The sequence below is a fragment of the Gadus macrocephalus genome, chromosome 6, assembly GCF_031168955.1.
Source record: "Gadus macrocephalus chromosome 6, ASM3116895v1".
Classification (NCBI taxonomy): domain Eukaryota; kingdom Metazoa; phylum Chordata; class Actinopteri; order Gadiformes; family Gadidae; genus Gadus; species Gadus macrocephalus.
In genome coordinates this window covers 15353179-15371348 of record NC_082387.1, presented here as the reverse complement: position 1 = coordinate 15371348, position 18170 = coordinate 15353179, and the positions used below count along the sequence as shown (strand labels likewise).

At 45.4% G+C, this 18170-nt stretch overlaps 1 protein-coding gene across 3 annotated transcripts; it reads left to right on the top strand.

Moving 5' to 3' along the window:
- Positions 1-385: 385 nt before the first annotated feature.
- plat (plasminogen activator, tissue) lies at positions 386-18107 on the top strand. Of its 3 annotated transcripts, none has more exons than XM_060054393.1 (15): positions 386-547; positions 6560-6636; positions 6862-6988; positions 7327-7461; positions 8335-8445; positions 9667-9841; positions 10121-10212; positions 10538-10712; positions 11128-11213; positions 11332-11400; positions 11806-12010; positions 12353-12489; positions 15295-15435; positions 15654-15802; positions 16186-18107. In XM_060054393.1, the coding sequence occupies exons 2-15, from the start codon at positions 6574-6576 to the stop codon at positions 16354-16356; spliced, it is 1836 nt and encodes a 611-aa protein (XP_059910376.1). In that variant the 5' UTR covers positions 386-547; positions 6560-6573; the 3' UTR covers positions 16357-18107. The 3 variants fall into 3 exon arrangements, with proteins under 3 accessions (XP_059910376.1, XP_059910377.1, XP_059910378.1); XM_060054394.1 differs by having other exon boundaries at positions 388-547; positions 6862-6904; XM_060054395.1 differs by lacking the exon at positions 7327-7461 and having other exon boundaries at positions 388-547; positions 6862-6904.
- Positions 18108-18170: the final 63 nt, after the last annotated feature.

The following is an 18170-nucleotide window of genomic DNA, read 5'->3' as shown; positions in this document are numbered from 1 at the left end:
GACAGGCAGACAGACACAGACAGACGGATGGATTGGGATGGATAGACATACAGTCATACAGACAGACCGACAGACAGGCACACACAATCGCACGCACACACACACACACACACACACACACACACACACACACACACACACACACACACACACACACACACACACACACACACACACACACACACACCAACAGACAGACAAACAACATTGATAAAATATGGATCAAATAGATCAAACGAAAAGATAAAATAGATCAGATAAAATCGATTATAGATACAATTCAATAGATACGTTTCAAAACTACACACAATATAACAAATAGATACAATAGATTAGATACAATAGATCCATTCGATAACAGACAGGCAGGCTGTGGTACCGCCCGTTTCCGGCCAGCCCACTATCACCAGCCTCCTCCCTTCTCAGCAGAACCGCCTGCAGATAAAACAAGAGGAGCTCAGCAAATGCTCAGTACGAGCAAGACATCCCAACTACACGCTGTCACTTCGGGATACTCACAAGTATCCTCATTCCAGATCGCTATTTGGTGAGTTTTTCTTCCATCGTTTTCGAGCCGGGTGCATATGAAGATGAACTGCATAAAGGCGGCGCGTCTTTAAGTTTGATTATTGATTTGTTTATGTTGCATTCCGAATTATTGTAAACAAAGAGATTGTAATCTCAATGACTTTGTTTCATCGCAGGGGATGATAATGGCCTATATACATTAAATGCTTTGATGCATGTAGGCCTACTGTATCTGGCAACATCCATTCAATTCAAAACGTCATATAGGCTATGGTTATGTCCATAGCCTATATGTGTCTATTTAATTGCGGTTAATATTCTTGTATTTATGAAACACCGGATTAACGCAGACCACTATACCACCATATTAATGGAGGTTATTTCATTAATATGTATAGGCTTACAGTTTAGTCTTAAAGAGCATATATGAATAATTGGCCACACTAAGTTAAGAGAATATAAGGATCGTGCTAGGCACTCTATGAGTTAACTGCTTTCAAGGGATGTGCTGTTTCTCATTAGTGTCCGCGTCTGTGTATAATTGTAACCAACATAACCTGATTGAATCGTTTAACTTGACTATCCTCTTCTTTTCACTCTTGAAATTATTATTGTGTTGGGCCAACATTCCCCCTCCTTAGCAACAGTGTTCTCTGCAGGCCGGCTCCGCATGGATACCACGTCGTATTTGTAGCGTTTGTGATGATCCGTGATCCTCTGCATTCTTAGCGGTGTGCTCAGCAGGGCTGTGTTTTCTGAGTGTGGCGGAGAGCCGCGGTGCCTGGTGTGTGAAAGCTGTGACTCACACAGGGGCCCGAGCTGTCTAGGGGGCCCTGCTCCTTCCTGCTATAGAGCGATAGACAGTATAATGACCTATCGTATCGGACTGAAAGAAGAAGTCAGACAGTGGTGCTGCTGCAAATGTTATGAGTGTGTGTGTGTGTGTGTGTGTGTGTGTGTGTGTGTGTGTGTGTGTGTGTGTGTGTGTGTGTGTGTGTGTGTGTGTGTGTGTGTGTGTGTGTGTGTGTGTGTGTGTGTGTGTGTGTGTGTGCGTGTGTTTGTGTGTAGGTGTACATGTAAGTCTGTTTACATGCATGTGTTGTGTGTGTGTGTGTGTGTGTGTGTGTGTGTGTGTGTGTGTGTGTGTGTGTGTGTGTGTGTGTGTGTGTGTGTGTGTGTGTGCGTGTGTGTGTCTATGTGTGTATGTATGATGACTGTTGTACATGTGTGTGTGTGTGTGTGTGTGTGTGTGTGTGTGTGTGTGTGTGTGTGTGTGTGTGTGTGAGAGTGTGTGAACAACAGTAGATTAAATCAGATCTATATAGCGGAATGATAGAGAATAGGAAATCATGTTTAGTGCTTATAAGCAGCCTGGATGTATCACTGTCCGGGCTTCTTTCCGAGTGAACTCTGAGATGGTGTTGTCATGTCAAACACGAACCATCGTTAAACACAGCAGTTGTATATTCTGTTATTGACTCTCAGCATATTTGAAGTATAACATCACCCCCCTTCCAACTCCATCTCAGTTTTCAGTGCAGTGGGGTAAGACGGTGTGACTCAACCGTTCTTAAAAGCTTTTCTTCAGACCTCTTTGAATGGATTTTTTCACTGTATTATCTCCCTCTGTCTACTCCCTTGGTCTCTGTCTCTGTCTCTCTCTTCTGTCTCTTTCTCCGTCTCTGTCTCTGTCCCCGTCTCTGTCTCTGTCTCTCAACTGACTCGGTCTACTGTCACTGTCTCTGTCTCCGTCTCCGTCTCTCTACTGTCTCGGTCTACTGTCACTATCTCTGTCCCCATCTCTGTCTCTGTCTCTATTTCTGTCTGTCTCTCATTCTCCCCCCTCTCGCGCTACCTCCCCCTCTCTTGCTCCCTTGCTACCTCTCTCTCTCACTCACTCTCTTGCTGCTGCACCTCTCTCTCTCTCTCTCTCTCTCTCTCTCTCTCTCTCTCTCTCTCTCTCTCTCTCTCTCTCTCTCTCTCTCTCTCTCTCTCTCTCTCTCTCTCTCTCTCTCTCTCTCTCTCTCTCTCTCTCTCTCTCTCTCTCTCTCTCTCTCTCTCTCTCTCTCTCTCTCTCTGTAGCTCACACAGTGCATCAGGAGACAGTAACCATGGCGTACCCCCCTAATCTCTTCCACCAGCCCTGCTGGTTCTCTCAGCCCCTGGCAGATTTCCTCACACTGCTCTGTTCATGTTCAATGTCATGCCCTACCGTGCACTGCGTGGGGGTCCCAGGTCCTTTCAGCGGTTGCATTCAGCCATAAAGAACACAGTGCCTATGCCCTCTCTGTGTAGTAACGTTGGATGACTACAATGCACCTCTATGTCCTGAGGGTCGGAGAGGGGTTGGGAGCCAGGTCACAAGGTGTGTAGCGAGGCTTGAGTGAAAGGGCCAAGTAGAGTGTTGAAGGAGGTTCAGACAAGGTGCTGATTATGGCTGCAATACTCGTAATGGTACCTGGTGATAGTAACTAATGGTACATTTATGTTTGGGGCCTTTGTTTTGGGTAGTTTTGAAACAATACCTGTAGAGCTGTTATTGAAAGGTGAAATGTTAAATTGTTTTATAATTAATGTTTAAGTTTCTTATTGTGAAGTTTTTATCACACATACAATTATTAATTTTGTGCTGTCAGTAAATGTTTAACACTAGCTGCTGTTAAATATCTTTGCGTGTTGATTCATAGATATGGTAGCGGAAGTTTCCCCTGCCGTCGGTCTGTGAAACAAACCAAATTATTCTTTATTTAAAGTTCCAGGTCACTACATCTGATTGTCAAAATGTTAAGTTCTCTTCCAAAGTGGAGCAAAACATAAAAGATGGGGAACATTGTAAAGGTCTTTCCTATTCAGGTTCCTTCCCTGTTATTCTTGCAGGCCTGCACTCTTCTATGAATCACACTGTGTATACTGTGATCAGGAGCCCTTTTAAGAACAGGTTATTTAACTAATTAGTTAGGGTAAGCCTAAATTTCACTTCTACTTCTGAATCATATTCACACAGGTGTAATTATGCACAATGCCTCCCTGAAATCATAAAAATTCTTTGATATCCTAACCTCAGGATATCAAAGAATGTGGCATCAAGTGTGGCATCATCCATTCAGGTTTGTATTTACATCGACTTGTAAAGCCAGACCTCTGACCTGTCACATTCCTCTTATTCCTTGTTCCTGGAAGAGAGAAGAATTTCTCACCATTGACCATTGTCGCTACACAACACTCACAGCATCAGTTGCCACAGCGCTCAATGTCATTCACATGTGTCATAGACCTTAGCTGTAGAGAAAGATTAAGATTAGTAGCATACACAAGTGTGTGTTTGTGTGAGCGTCACTGAGTGTTTAAGTAGGAACTAAGTCAGTATAGTCAGTCTCTATAGAATTAGTTGAACTCTAATCAGGTTTGTATGTGTGTGTTTGTGTGTGTGTGTGTGTGTGTGTGTGTGTTTCACTTGGTATCGCAGTTTGAAATGAGCCAGTAGAGTCTAGCTCTGTAGCATTACTATGACTCTAATGAGGCTTGTATTTCTGGGTAGAAGCAGATTAACTTAGAACAAGGCCAGACATGCTTCACTGCCGTACAGTCAACCATACAACAATGACCCAGTCAATTTTGGGGTATTCCCCCTTCTAAAACAGCTCAACCATCCATTATGGAAACCCAAACTATGAATAAGACTACAAAATTCCTAAATGATAAACTGTAACTGAGACTAGGGCCCAAGATAATGTTCCATCATGTTTAGCCTACTTTATTTCGTTTGAGGTCTTGGCACTGGTTCCTCTGTTACTGAGGCGCTGATAGCTCTGTGGTGTGTCATGTTGACTCTCTCAAATTAATATTCCTCTTTATCACAAATTTACTTTGTTTGTTCAACACGTACCCATTTCGCACGCCAGACCATAGAAACAGGTCTAAGACTAGTTCCTCTGTTACTGAGCCTCTGATAGCTCTGTGGTGTGTGATTGGGAACTCCCTCAAATTAATATTTCTCTTTCTCAGAAATTTAATTTATTTGTTCAACACGTATCCATTTCGCACGCCAGACCATAGAAACAGGTCTGACACTGGTTCCTCTGTTACTGAGGCGCTGATAGCTCTGTGGTGTGTCATGGTGACTCTCTCAAATTAATATTCCTCTTTATCACAAATTTACTTTATTTGTTCAACACATACCCATTTTGCACGCCAGACCATAAAAACAGGTCTGAGACGGTTTCTATGGTTTCTATGCCCCCCCCAACACTCCCCAGAATAGGCCTCCTCACAACAGATACCACAGACTGCAGCAATGGGCGTGGAGGACATATGTTAATGACTGATGTGTGGTGTGTGCGTGCAGTTGTGCATCTTTGCGTGTGTTATGGTGTGTGCATGTGCGTGTTAACATTTCTTGCTCTCGTGAGAGGCGCTGGGCTGCTAGGCTGCTGGCAGGAAACACATGTTTTTTGCTGACAGGAGTTGTGTGTGTGTGTGTGTGTGTGTATGTGTGTGAGCGGGGGGGACTTGCAGCTGTATAAGGGGAACAAAACTGGGGAAGCTTGGGCGAGGATCTGAGGTTCTGCTAGGGGGCGACGACAAAGAGCTCTCAGATCTCACTCTTCCTGATGCCTTCAGAGAGCTTTTGTGAGTTTGAGTTTGTGTGTGTGTGTGTGTGTGTGTGTGTGTGTGTGTGTGTGTGTGTGTGTGTGTGTGTGTGTGTGTGTGTGTGTGTGTGTGTGTGTGTGGCTGTGTGTGTGTGTGTGGCTGTGTGTGTGTGGCTGTGTGTGTGGTTCCCATAACATGTGTTTAAAACTCCAGGTGCTGAGAAAGCAGTGTGGGATCTCGGCGGCCTCTTTAGATCCCCCACACCGTCCTCTTATTAGCTCACTCGTTGAGACTGTGTGAGTCAGTGCAGAAACTGCCAACGGCAGAGGAGGCCTGTTTCTGAACACAAGTGGGGCAGCCATCCATGTCAGGTGTGGGTGTCTGCATCTACAGGCTAATCATATCAAAATTCCCATGGAGCTTTTATACAATTATTCAGGCATACATTGCAGCACTTCTGTAATGGTCCGAAAGCGATAGACTTACAGCATTCCATTTCCTTTTCTCTACTCTCTTCTTTTCCACTGTGTTTTTTGTACTTGACTCAGAGTAGTCTGCAGAGCAATAGACACACACACACACAAGACAAATGTATCGTTAACCGGATTTGTGTGTCTGTTTGTGTGTGTGGGAGAGCCCAAGTAGAGGGAACTAGAGATAGAGAGGATTTTAATTGTGATGAAAAATAAAGGCTGCTTATTGGTGGATGACTGTTCCAGGGTTTGACCTACTTCTCTTCTCCACCCGTGAGTCATAATATCCTCCTACATCTGCAGGGCTGGTTCTTATTCTTTGCTTGTTTTTTTTTAATAAGATGAGGTCATGGTGGAGCAGACTGATTCAGGGCTCTTGGTTCTGTCTGGTTGTCCTAGAGTCGTTTTCTAGAGTTGTTTTTACTGCTGCTATCCTTTCAGGGGGCGTCTACTTCCTGTTTAACTTCCCGAGGAAGAGATTGTACAGAAATGATGGGTGGACGGTGGAAGAATAGTGTGTTGAAGTGTGTGTGTGTGTGTGTGTGTGTGTGTGTGTGCGTGCGTGCGTGTGCTGATCCACTTCCACTGTTGCATGAAAAAATATAACAACTTCAACTCATCCAAAGGGCCCATCAAAGGGTTTCAGGAATATAACCAGGGCTTTGAGGAACTAAAGTAGTCACAATGTTTCCTACTAGGCAACCTCCCTCGCTGACCCTTTCCCTCTCTCTATTATCCGCTCTCTTGGGAACATACTGGGAACATTGAATAGGATCATAGGAAGCAGGCTGCCCATTATGTAGACAGACCAATGAAAATAAAGTGCATATACTGAGAACAATGCCTCCAACAAATAGGATTTGATATTAGATTGAGTGTTGGAGATTGTGTCCCTCTATCAAGGGAGACATATTCTATTGGTTGTTTTTTTGCCTTTCTGTAATATTTTCCACCTTTCTTTCCTGCAGATAAAACGCACGCTATGTCAAGAAGTCTGGAACTGTTCATATTGCTGGCTGCTCTCTGCTGCGCCCTAGCGGACAATGTAAGTGTTACACGCATTTCTAGCTGGGCCATTACCACCGATGTATGCCTGCCTTTACCGTTGTTGCCCTTCATTGATATCAACAAAACATTATTTAAAATGTGAATTTTTGACTGCATTATTGTTCCTAATTACATTGACCTCCTTGAAATATTACAATAATTATTATTTTGTATACATTCGCCTTTATTTGTATTATCATTAACGGTTGTACCTGTCCTTTAGGTTGGGCACCTGCGTTCCAAGAGAGGAACCCGTTTTTATAGAGGTGAGCCCAAGAAGACGCCCCCTAAATGGACCCTTTTGGTTATACGTGTCGACAAGCCTTCACCCTCTGCTGTTCACTCCACCCGTGAGCCATCACACGTCATAATGTTTGCCATCACCCTATCAATGCACCCCTATCACCCCACCCCCCCTATCACCCCACCCCCCCTATCACGCATGCTCTCTTTCCTTTCTACTGTGGATGTGTTTTGTGTGTTTATCTTTAGGCTTTCTATTCCGGTGCTCATGGTTTTCTTGCATGGGGTTGTGTTTCTGTGAGTTTTACCTGTAATGTTGTTCGTTGTAGTAATTCATGTGCCTTTCCCTTCATTGTGCGTTCTTGTTTGCCTTGTTTGTACTGTGTGTGTCTGTGTGTGTGTGTATGTGTGTGTGTGTGTGTGTCTGTGTGTGTGTACATGTTAGTGCTGTGTAAGGATAGCAAGGACTCAGCGGTGCGTAACTTTGGCGACACTTGGATGCGATGGCGCCAACGGGGTGCAGAGTACTGCCGCTGTGCACTGAAAGGAGAAGAGCGATGTCACTATGTGCCTGTTGTCAGTGAGTGGAGTTGGAGAGGCCGCACGCACACGCCAACGTGCGAACACCCATTCACAAGCTTACACACTCACACACAGTCACTCACTTACACTCGCTCACAGAGCTTACTTGTTGCTTACTTACTACTGCTCTGCTATTTAGCAGATTTTAATGTATAATCTGCGCCCTAATACGAGAGAGAGAGAGAGAGAGAGAGAGAGAGAGAGAGAGAGAGAGAGAGAGAGAGAGAGAGAGATTTATTCATTTGTATGCATGTACATGTATATTTACTTATATGTATATATTTAAGTTTGTGTTTCCAAGTATTGGTCCTGTGTCTGTTGGTCTATTAACAGTCTTTACCTGCCTGCCTGCCTTCATTTCAGCCTCACGTGTCATGTGGCTCGATGTTGTTCACTGTTACTTTCATTACGTTTCATTTCACCCCAATTATGTTGTCAAATTCTCTTTTTTCTCTTTGAGAAAATTACTTTCCAAGATATGTTTTTTCTTTATTTTCCCGTTGCTACTGTCAGAAGGACACTTTGTTAGGGTTCCCGTAGATCTGTGAGTAGGCGTTGTTTAGTCTGGGTTGGTTCAGAAATCCTCTCTGTCAGGCGATTACTGGCCGCACTGACGAGGCTCTATGATGCATAACATTGACCCCCACCGCCGGCAAATTGCAACCACATTTCTGTCGGCTGAACTCTGAGTGCACTCTCCATTTTCACCCCAGAAGAAATTAATTGTTTACTAATTTCCTTGTAAGTAATGTGAAAAAACAGTGAAAATAAATACATGAAGAGTTAATGTATACAATGTTATAAAACACACAAAGATAAAAAATGTAAGAGATATCACACAAAAAGAGCTAACTGACTCTCCCCCCTTTAGCTTGCCAGGAGTCTCGCTGCTACAACGGAGGCATCTGTAAGGAGGCTCTGTACTCCTCAGACTTCCTGTGCCAGTGTCCTCCCGGCTTCTCCGGAACACAGTGTGAGATCAGTACGTATCCAACAGAACTACACTTACATCTGCCCCCTGAAAATGTATTTCGTTTTTTATTTTTATTTTTAATGTATTTTAATTAGAAAAATAGTAAAATGGTCATCCATCAGAAAAAATACATTGTACATGACATTTTTCGGTAGTCCAGCTTACACATCATTCCATTGATATACTATTCTGCTTAAACAGAATAGTTATTGTATTCCTGTATCCATCTGAAGTAGGCATTTCCATAGCAGGGGTCATGTGACACGTCACATGAACCTAATTAACATTTCAACTCCACAAAGCTGTTGGTGACTATAGATAACGTAACAGACATGACGCACGAATCATAGCACTCACAGACTCGCGGTCTTGGTGGAAAGGCTGAAAAACTCGGAACACAAAACCATGGAAAGAAAACGTCTTTTTGGGGTTATACAATTTTTTGTTTCGGTGGGATATTGTATATTTTTTATATCATGCTCCACCCGCTCACCACAATACTTATCCAAACCTTAATGCTAACAGCCAAGATAATTTCTCATTGTGGAAGAATTGGCTCGAGAGGGGATACTTCATTTATGATCATCCAAAGTACCATATGGTTATTGGTTGAAACCACACAAGCCACTGTGGTGAGCATGAACTGTTTTGCCCCAAGGGAAAAACATGTCACTGGGATTTGACCAGTCGAAAATCTTGGCTGAATTGGATGTTTTATGGACATTTCCATTGCAAAAGTCAAAGTTAAAACACGTTGTAAAATGTATTTAATCAAACAGTTAAAGTTGCTTTTATTCCCCATGACATATTCGGTCATCAGTTATTGCTGATAGGATCTACTACTGTCATTAAACAGGTATATAAAACTTAAGACAGTATTACCAAAGTCTTTATCTCTGATTTGGCTAGCCACTGTTCCCCTCCTTCTTACATGATGGCGAGAGTTCCTTTAGGGGCCTTCATGCTGCCCCTACAAACACCAACGTCAGGCCACTGTGCCGTGGCCGTGGCCGTCGAATCGTTGTCAGCCGACAACTACCAACATTCTAGTTGAGTGTTGGTGTTTGTTTGGGCAGTGTGGACGCTCCTTCCGACTTTTACTGTCAGTAGCAGATCCTGTGCATCGACTTGTATTAAAGTATCACAAGATTTATTTGAACCATAACAACATTTCATCATGGGATGTCCTTTAGTCTCAACACTGACTAGCGCTCTCTTCTCCCCTCCCAGACACCGATGAGAAGTGTGTGTTGGGCCAGGGCGGAGCGTACCGTGGGACATGGAGCTTAAGCCATAAAGGCAGTACCTGTATCAACTGGAACTCCACCACTCTGAGGGGAAGGCAGTACACCGCCATGAGGAGGGACGCCAGCATCCTGGGCCTCGGCAACCACAACTTCTGCCGGTACGACACAAAAGCATGCATGCATGACATACAAACATATATACATACAAACATACAGGCATACAAACACACATACATACACACACACACACACACACACACACACACACACACACACACACACACACACACACACACACACACACATACATACATACATACATACATACATACATACATTTATATATCCATACATAAATACATATATTACATAGAAAACATACAGTACATACAAACATAGTTTTGCTTTTCTCCCTTTCCATCTCCTTCTCTGCTCAGGAACCCGGATAAGGACTCGACTCCCTGGTGCTTTGTCTACAAGGGGTCTCAGGTGGCCTGGGAATACTGCAGCATATCCAAGTGTCCAGAAAGTAAGCGTGCATTCAACTGAAACGTCCCTTAGTTTTTGCTTTGGCCATCACTTTGGTTAAAAATGATAAGAAGCCATGAGGGAGACTAAAGGGATGTGAAGCAACTCCTGTTCAGAAGCCAAATGGGATGGATGGGATAATTGTCAATGTTATAAATGATTCACATAATTCCAAGCACTCTCAAACAACGTGACGGCTACAAGAAAATGTACAGAGTGCGACCACAACAACTGCCAGAGTTAACTTGGGAGCAGGAGGGGGTTATCTATTGATGCTGGTGTTAAGTGTTTTGACGGCTGCCTGACGGGACGTGTATCCGCTGCAGATAAGGAAGAGGAGTGTGTGCAGGGTGCGGGCCAATCGTACCGGGGCTCCGCAGTCTCCAGCCGGAGTGGGGCCCAATGTCTGCCCTGGGACTCACCGTACATCAAACGCAGGTCCTTCACCGCCTGGAGGCCAGACGCTCTGGAGCTGGGCCTGGGCAGCCACAGCTACTGCAGGTCTGTGTGTGTGTGTGTGTGTGTGTGTGTGTGTGTGTGTGTGTGTGTGTGTGTGTGTGTGTGTGTGTGTGTGTGTGTGTGTGTGTGTGTGTGTGTGTGCCTGCGTGTGTGTGTGTGTCTCTGTCTGTCTGTCTGTCTGTCTGTCTGTCTGTCTGTCTGTCTGTGTCAGTCTGTGTGTGTGTGTCCGATTTTGTTTGTGTATGTGTGTCTGTGTGTGTGTGTGTGTGTGTTTTTGTGTGTTTGTGTGTGTAAACAATATCTGTATTGTATTACCACCACCTGTTTTACTTTGCATTCTATCCTTATATACCTAGCCACACAACTACTTTGACCATACAGAAGTGACTCTGACAGTGTAAGGATCCCAGACGCGTATGCTCATGCAGGGACCAATGTGGGTATATTTTCCATACAGGAACCCGGACAAGGATGCGGGCCCCTGGTGTCACATCGTCAAGAACAACCAGCTGACCTGGGAGCTCTGTGACGTCCCTAAGTGCTGTGAGGGGCCCCTAATATTTCCTAGCATTGTTATTCCTGTCGTCGTCTTCTCATGGTAACCGTGATACTAACCATACACATGTTGCCTCTGTTAATTGTTCTTTCTTTGTTGTTTTAGCAAAACCTTCAACTTTTATCACGACCCTTGTCCCCAGAGCTCCTACCAGCGACAGCAACCAAAACGGAGGTAGAACTTTTACAACTTTTCTAACACAATAAACACACCCACAAGTTGGGTCTGCGTTCACACTCAAATAGCCACCACTCTATCAGTGCATCAACATTTCAACTCGAACCCGTGTCGCTGCGGTTAGGACGAGGCCTTAAGGGAACAAACTCTACCCGGAGAACCACCGGGGTGGTTCTCCGGGTAGAGCTTGTTCCATTAAGGCCTCGTCCTAACCGCAGCGACACGGGTTCGATTCCTGCCCGTAGTCCTTTGCTGCATGTCTTCCGCTCCCTCTCCCATCCCTTCCTGTCTTACTCTACAATAAAAAGGATAAAACCTTCAAAAATAAATCGACACGTACAAACAAACAGACTTCCGATGGGTGAGCTGAGGGTCTAACCGTGCCGTGCGTGTTGTTCCCAGCGACGTGCGGCCAGCGTCAGGACAACTCTCTGAACAGCGTCTCGTTCCGTATCTTCGGTGGCAGAGAGAGTGACATCACAGACCAGCCCTGGCAGGTGGCCATCAACGTCTACCGCCGCCGCCACAAGAAGCACTTGCACCTGTGTGGGGGCATCCTCATCGACTCATGCTGGGTGCTGTCTGCAGCCCACTGCTTTGAGGAGGGGTGGGTTCACGCGACACGCACACACACACGCACACACACACACACCCACTGTCCCACCCACTGAGTGTTGCATTATACACTATACACACACACACACACACACACATGCATACATACGCATGTGCACCCACTGTCATGCATTTATATAAACACACACACACACACACACACACACACACACACACACACACACACACACACACACACACACACACACACACACACACACACACACACACACACACACACCATTTCACAGGCCAAGAAAAGAGTAAAAAAATAAGCACCCATAGGTTATAATACCAAATGTTGATGATTTTGTTTGGTCTTCATGTGTCTCAGCTTTAAGCCGTCTCAGCTGCAGGCCGTCCTGGGGAGAACGTTCCGGAAGCAGAACTCGACTAGTGAGCAGATTTTCGAGATTGAAAAGTTTTGGGTACACCAAGATTTTGACAAAGAAACCTATGACAATGACATCGGTAAGCACAGGAATATATTAGAGGACATAATGTACACACTTATCATAAATATTTTGATATCAAATAATAATGGATATGAAATGTAATTTTTGCCATTAGTTGGACACTTTTGTTCATACTGTGAGTTCATACATTCTTGCCATTGGTCGCTCCAGTTAGAATTCAACCCCTAACCCTGGCAGTGTTTTTGCCATGCTATATCAGATGAGCTAACCAGGGCCATGTAAACTATGTTCTTTCCTATGTAAAAAAAAAGTTCATGTTATACTTAAAGGGAAACTTCACCCATTTCCATTAAGCTTTGTATCGTTAGAAACCCACTCATATTTTTGAATGGTCGTGCATCATTCCCTTATTTTCTGGAGGGACTGGAGAGATCCGTATCGAACTCCAACACTTCCTGTTTAAGATGACGCAACATGACGATTTTTGCGTAGAAGTAAATAGGAAGTGTAAGAGGGGAGGATTCTCATAAGACTACAACCACTAGTCCCACTTTTGGAGGGTACAGCAGGTGGGAAACTAGACGGCTACGCCTACAATCATAGAACTAGAGTTATAATAACATAACTATCGTTCTATTTCATGTAGGCTACGCCGTCTAGGCTTCGCCTTATGGGCTAAGGTGAAGCTGCGAGCGGAGCCCGATCAATGTACTCCTGCTGGACCCCAGTCAAAACGACCTAAGTCACCAGAGCACATTAAGACTCAAAAAGCCAAGGAAGTGTAAAACAACACAGCTTAATAAAAAACGAATTCCTCCTAGATCAAGCAAGGCAATGATCAAGGGAGAAAAAAGTGAGTCTGTAAAGACTCCGGCTCTAATCCGTGCTTCATGGAACCCACGAAAAGGAAAAGAAAAACCAGAGCAACACGGTTTCCATTAGGTCCGCTACCACCGGGGGGGGGAGCTACGGAATCCGGCTCTCCAATAAGGGGTCTCTCTCGGCCGTTTCTTATTTGAAAGAAAACGGCGGGAGTGCCATACTGGCAAACAAAACCACCTGAAAATTGGCGGGCCAATAGAAAAAAACCCTAGCCTGTTTTTCATTTGGAAAACGGTGGGAGAGTAAGACTGGTAGTCAAGTCCAACTCGCCAGCCGGCGAGAGGAAATCCAACCACACCGCTTTAAAGAACATGTCTATATTCTTAATCCGTAAAAGGGGTCCCGGACTCCAGCACAGAGTTGCAGAGTGAACCCCTGGACATGTCTAACATGTAAAAACGGACAAAGGGGCCAGGGGAAGACCAAGACGCAGCCGCGCAGATGTCTTCCACCGAAACGCCCTTGAGTAGAGCCGTTGAAGCGGCTACTCTCCGTGTGGAGTGAGCTTTAACGCCCAACGGTGGCGCCAAGCCCTGCCGAGAGTAGGCTAAGCAAACACCCTCACATATCCAGCGAGAAAACCGCTGCGCGGCCCCTGCTAGCGTCAACACACAAACTGTTGTGTGGAGCGGAACGCGGCCGAGCGATTCACGTACATAGCCAATGCCCGAACCGGGCACAGGAGATGCAACTCCGCCTCCGCCTCACTAGAATGAGGCGGGGGGTGAAAAGCCTGAAGCACAATATCCCTCGACCGAAAATAACTATTAATGTTCTTCGGGAGGAACGCAGGATTAGGTCTGAGCAACGAGAAGGAGCTGTCCTCGTTTAGCAACAAGCAACTCGGGCTGACAGACAGCGCGGTTAGCTCACCGGCCCGCTTGGCAGAAACCAAGGCCAACAAGAGCGCCGTCTTAAAGGACAGGGCATCAAAAGGGGCCTGAGAAAGAGGCTCGAAAGGATCCCTGGACAATCCGCGCAACACGGTGGGGAGATCCCAGCGTGGTGTAGGCACGCGTGAAAACAGGCCCAACCCGTCTAGCCCCACGCAAGAATCTCTTGACCAGTGGATGGCTGAAGATCGGTCCACCATCACAGCCTGCATGGCCAGCCGAAACGGCTGCCGCATAGACCTTGATAGTGGAGAAGGCCAAACCTTTTTCCAATAAGTTTTGCAGAAACGAAAGCACGCTTCCCACCTCGCATTGAGATGGGACAGCGTGGTTCGTCTCACACCAATTAGAGAAGGCGCACCACTTCGCCGCATAGAGGGAAGAAGTAGAAGGCGCACGAGCACTCTGAATAGTGTTGATAACCGTCTCAGGCAAACCTTTGCCCTGCAGGATCAACCTCTCAGGAGCCAAACCAACAGCCGTCCCGAGACATCGGGCGGGTGGTGCACCGTCCCGTGGGCCTGTGAAAGCGCATCCGGCCTGAATGGTACTGGCCAAGGCGCCGACCGCGAGAGCGCGGCCAGCTCTGGAAACCACAGAGCTGAACGGTTCTCCGGGGCCACTAATATCAGGGACAGTCTCTCCTGTCTGACCCGTTCCAGAAGAGGAAGGATCAGCTGGAGCGGGGGAAACGCATGCAAGAGAGCCCGCGGCCAAGGTGTGTGTGCCAACGCATCTACCCCCAACGGGGGAAGATCCCGAGGGCTGAGGGAGAACCACCACCTGCAGTGCGTGTTCTCCCGGGACGCGAAGAGGTCCACCTGCGCTGTCCCGAACCTCTGCCAGATCAGTCTGACAATGTCGGGATGTAACCGACACTCGTCTTGGCGGGGACCGCCTCGAGACATGAGGTCCGCCCCAAAGTTCTGGGCGCCCGTGAAATGCAGGGCTCTCAGACTGAGGAGATACTGATGAGCCCAAAGCCAGAGCCAGAGCTCTACTGATGAGCCCAGAGCCAGAGCTTCTCCATAACATGCCACTCTCTGTCAAACCCTCACCTCTGCTGTTCCCTTCTCTGTTCTCAGCTCTGTTGAAGCTCAAGACTGACATCGGAATCTGTGCCATCCACTCTCCAGAGGTGCTGCCTGCCTGTCTTCCAGAACCAGGCCTGGTTCTGCCTGACTGGACCGAGTGCGAGATTTCTGGCTACGGGAAAGAGACAGAGTGTAAATAGCTGACTTAATTAATTACTTTATCCCTTCTATGTCACTCTTTGGTATCAAATTGGCGCCAAGGTGGCGCCACATTACTTTATATTGGATAAAGTGTGGTTTTGTAGGATATTATCACGATGTTATTAAAGTTCACCTCGATGTCCAGCAGAGGGCAGTATAATGCAATAGCTGAGTATTTTCCGACCATCTAACCCTTTTTCCCTCCACAGTCGATTATGAGTATTCAGAGCGTGTGAAGCGAGGTTTTGTCCGGCTGTGGCCCCGGGACCGCTGCGTCCCTGCATTGCTCTCTGGACGCACCGTCACAGACAACATGCTGTGTGCTGGGGACACCCGTGGCCGGGATGACGCCTGCAAGGTGAGCCCACACACACACACACATATACGTACAAACACACGCATGCACACACACACACACACACACACACACACACACACACACACACACACACACACACACACACACACACACACACACACACACATACACATACACAAACAAAGATACACATACAAACACAAACACGCATACACATACACACACACACACACACACACACACACACACACACACACACACACACACACACACACACACACACACAACACGTTTTCCCCCCTGAATATTTAAACCAAACAAAGCACTTTTTACCCACCATTTTGACCCAATGAGTACAAATCCCTCCCCTCCCGCTTCCTCACTGTCTTCTTTTTCGTCTTTTTCTCGTCCTCCGTGTGCAGGGAGACTCGGGAGGCCCACTGGTGTGTCCGAGCGGGGGCCGGATGACCCTGATGGGGGTGATCAGCTGGGGCGACGGCTGTGGGAATAAGGACAAGCCTGGGGTGTACACCCGGGTCATCCACTACCTGGACTGGATCCGCAGCAGGATGGCAGAGGAGCCCAGTGTCTGAGAGACATGTCCTAAGAGAGCCAGACAAAATGTTAAAAAGAAGAACAATGAGGTACTGTGTTTGACAAACAAACTCACAGATAAGAGAATTTGTACTTTTTTTGTTTTTTTAAGTGACAAACTTGTCAGATATGACATTTCTGATCTGTGCTTTGCTGCATTGAGGGACCTTTCTCAAGTGTGTGTACACACATGTATCCAGGGTCCTACACCAGCCCCTTGTTACTCCTGAGCCATGGCCACTCATCGCGGTCTAGGGTCCTATCTAGGAAGACAAAGCAGCCCAACAAAGACCTCAGTTGTCTGTGTGGTGTGATATGCTCCACAAGGCCACTCTGTGTGGTGGTTTCTGCTGCTGTGTTGGTGGTAATATAGTGGTCAGCCAGCTACAGTTTATATTATGGACAAAACAAAAGTTCTCCTCATACCAGTGTCTACTTCACATTGATGTGCCAGCCACATCAGAGACTATGGACTACTAGAGCAGAGTTTCTTAAACTATAGACTCAGAACCCAAAAATGGGATGCGATTTAGTTGACAAGGAAAAACAAGTCAGAGCACACTGGAATTGGTGATCCTTTTGTTAGACGAAGGGAGTTTTCTGAGGACAGACTGAAATTGTCTTTTGTGTCTCAAGATGAAAAGGTTTAAGACCCCCATGGACTAGACCTATTTACTTCACTTAGAGTCAGAAGTCAGTCTCTGAGAGCTTTGCTCAAGGGTTTGTTTTTTAATTAACATTTTTTCATCATTTTGTTGAGGTCTTTGCTTCAATAACTCCGGAGGCACAGCCAACCTGATAGAGGCATTCAACGTCGTACCTATTTTTAAGGGCTTTTTTTGCCCAGGATTCATTGGTCATCTCTTATTGGTTAATATGTTGCTAGTTATTGCTCTAGCTTGTTAACCGTTTCCAGTGTCCCCTTGTTGTTGTTAAGTCTATTGCGGTAATCTTACGACGCTCTGCTGGCTCAGAAGCTTTAACCGATATTTCTTCCCCTGTCCCTTCTTATTGCCTAGGCCTAAAAAAAAAAGTTTGGTTCCTGTTGGTTGTCAGTTGAGGTCATGGGTAGGTAGGGAATTTATTTTATTTTTTTATTTTATTTTTTCCAGCGGCAGCGAATGATAGGTAGGTTGTTTTCATTTAAAAACGAGAAAATTCGCTCATCCTTGTACAGAATGAAGAGGTGCTGTACCAAACCGTGATTATAGTTTGCATAAAAAAAAAATTTTTTTTAAAGCTCATAAAATAATTTGGGTCGCACAGAAATTGACAGGGTCGGTCGGAAACCGGAACCAAACAAAAAAATTTTTTAGGCCCTATGGGGCCAAATCTTTCTGTTATATTTTTATAAGCAGTGCTTTTTATATGTTTTATAGCAGTAGACTGCACACAGGGTTTTTATCCACAAGAAGAAGATAGTTTCGAGAGTCCATAAGGTTTAGTCGCCTAACCTTGAAGCAGTACCAAAAACATTTGAGTTGAGCTTGAGTTTGTAACATGTACATACGTTTGTGTTTTTATTTTGTTTTAAAGGAAGGGATGATCTGACTGTGTTTTTAACATCAAGTTGCTACTTAGATAGATTCAAGAAAGATTGTGTCTTAGTATTTTAAGTTAATATTTATGTGTATTTTATGTTGTCTTGTTTAAACTTGAATGTTTAGTAACTATTTATGTCGAGTTCTGTTGCAGTCACATTTAAAAAACCCTATCTCATTTACAATAAACAATCTCTGTTACAAATGTATTTTCTGCATCTCTTATTGAAACGTGTCTCAAGACTTTTCCATTCTGTGATTTCTCTTGGTAC

Excerpts from the sequence above, each read along its gene's own strand:
- plat (XM_060054393.1), top strand. The coding sequence starts at position 6,574 with ATGTCAAGAAGTCTGGAACTGTTCATATTGCTGGCTGCTCTCTGCTGC. Across the intron at positions 6,637-6,861 it reads GCTGCGCCCTAGCGGACAAT|GTTGGGCACCTGCGTTCCAA; the intron begins GTAAGTGTTACA and ends CCTGTCCTTTAG. Across the intron at positions 15,803-16,185 it reads GCCGGGATGACGCCTGCAAG|GGAGACTCGGGAGGCCCACT; the intron begins GTGAGCCCACAC and ends CTCCGTGTGCAG.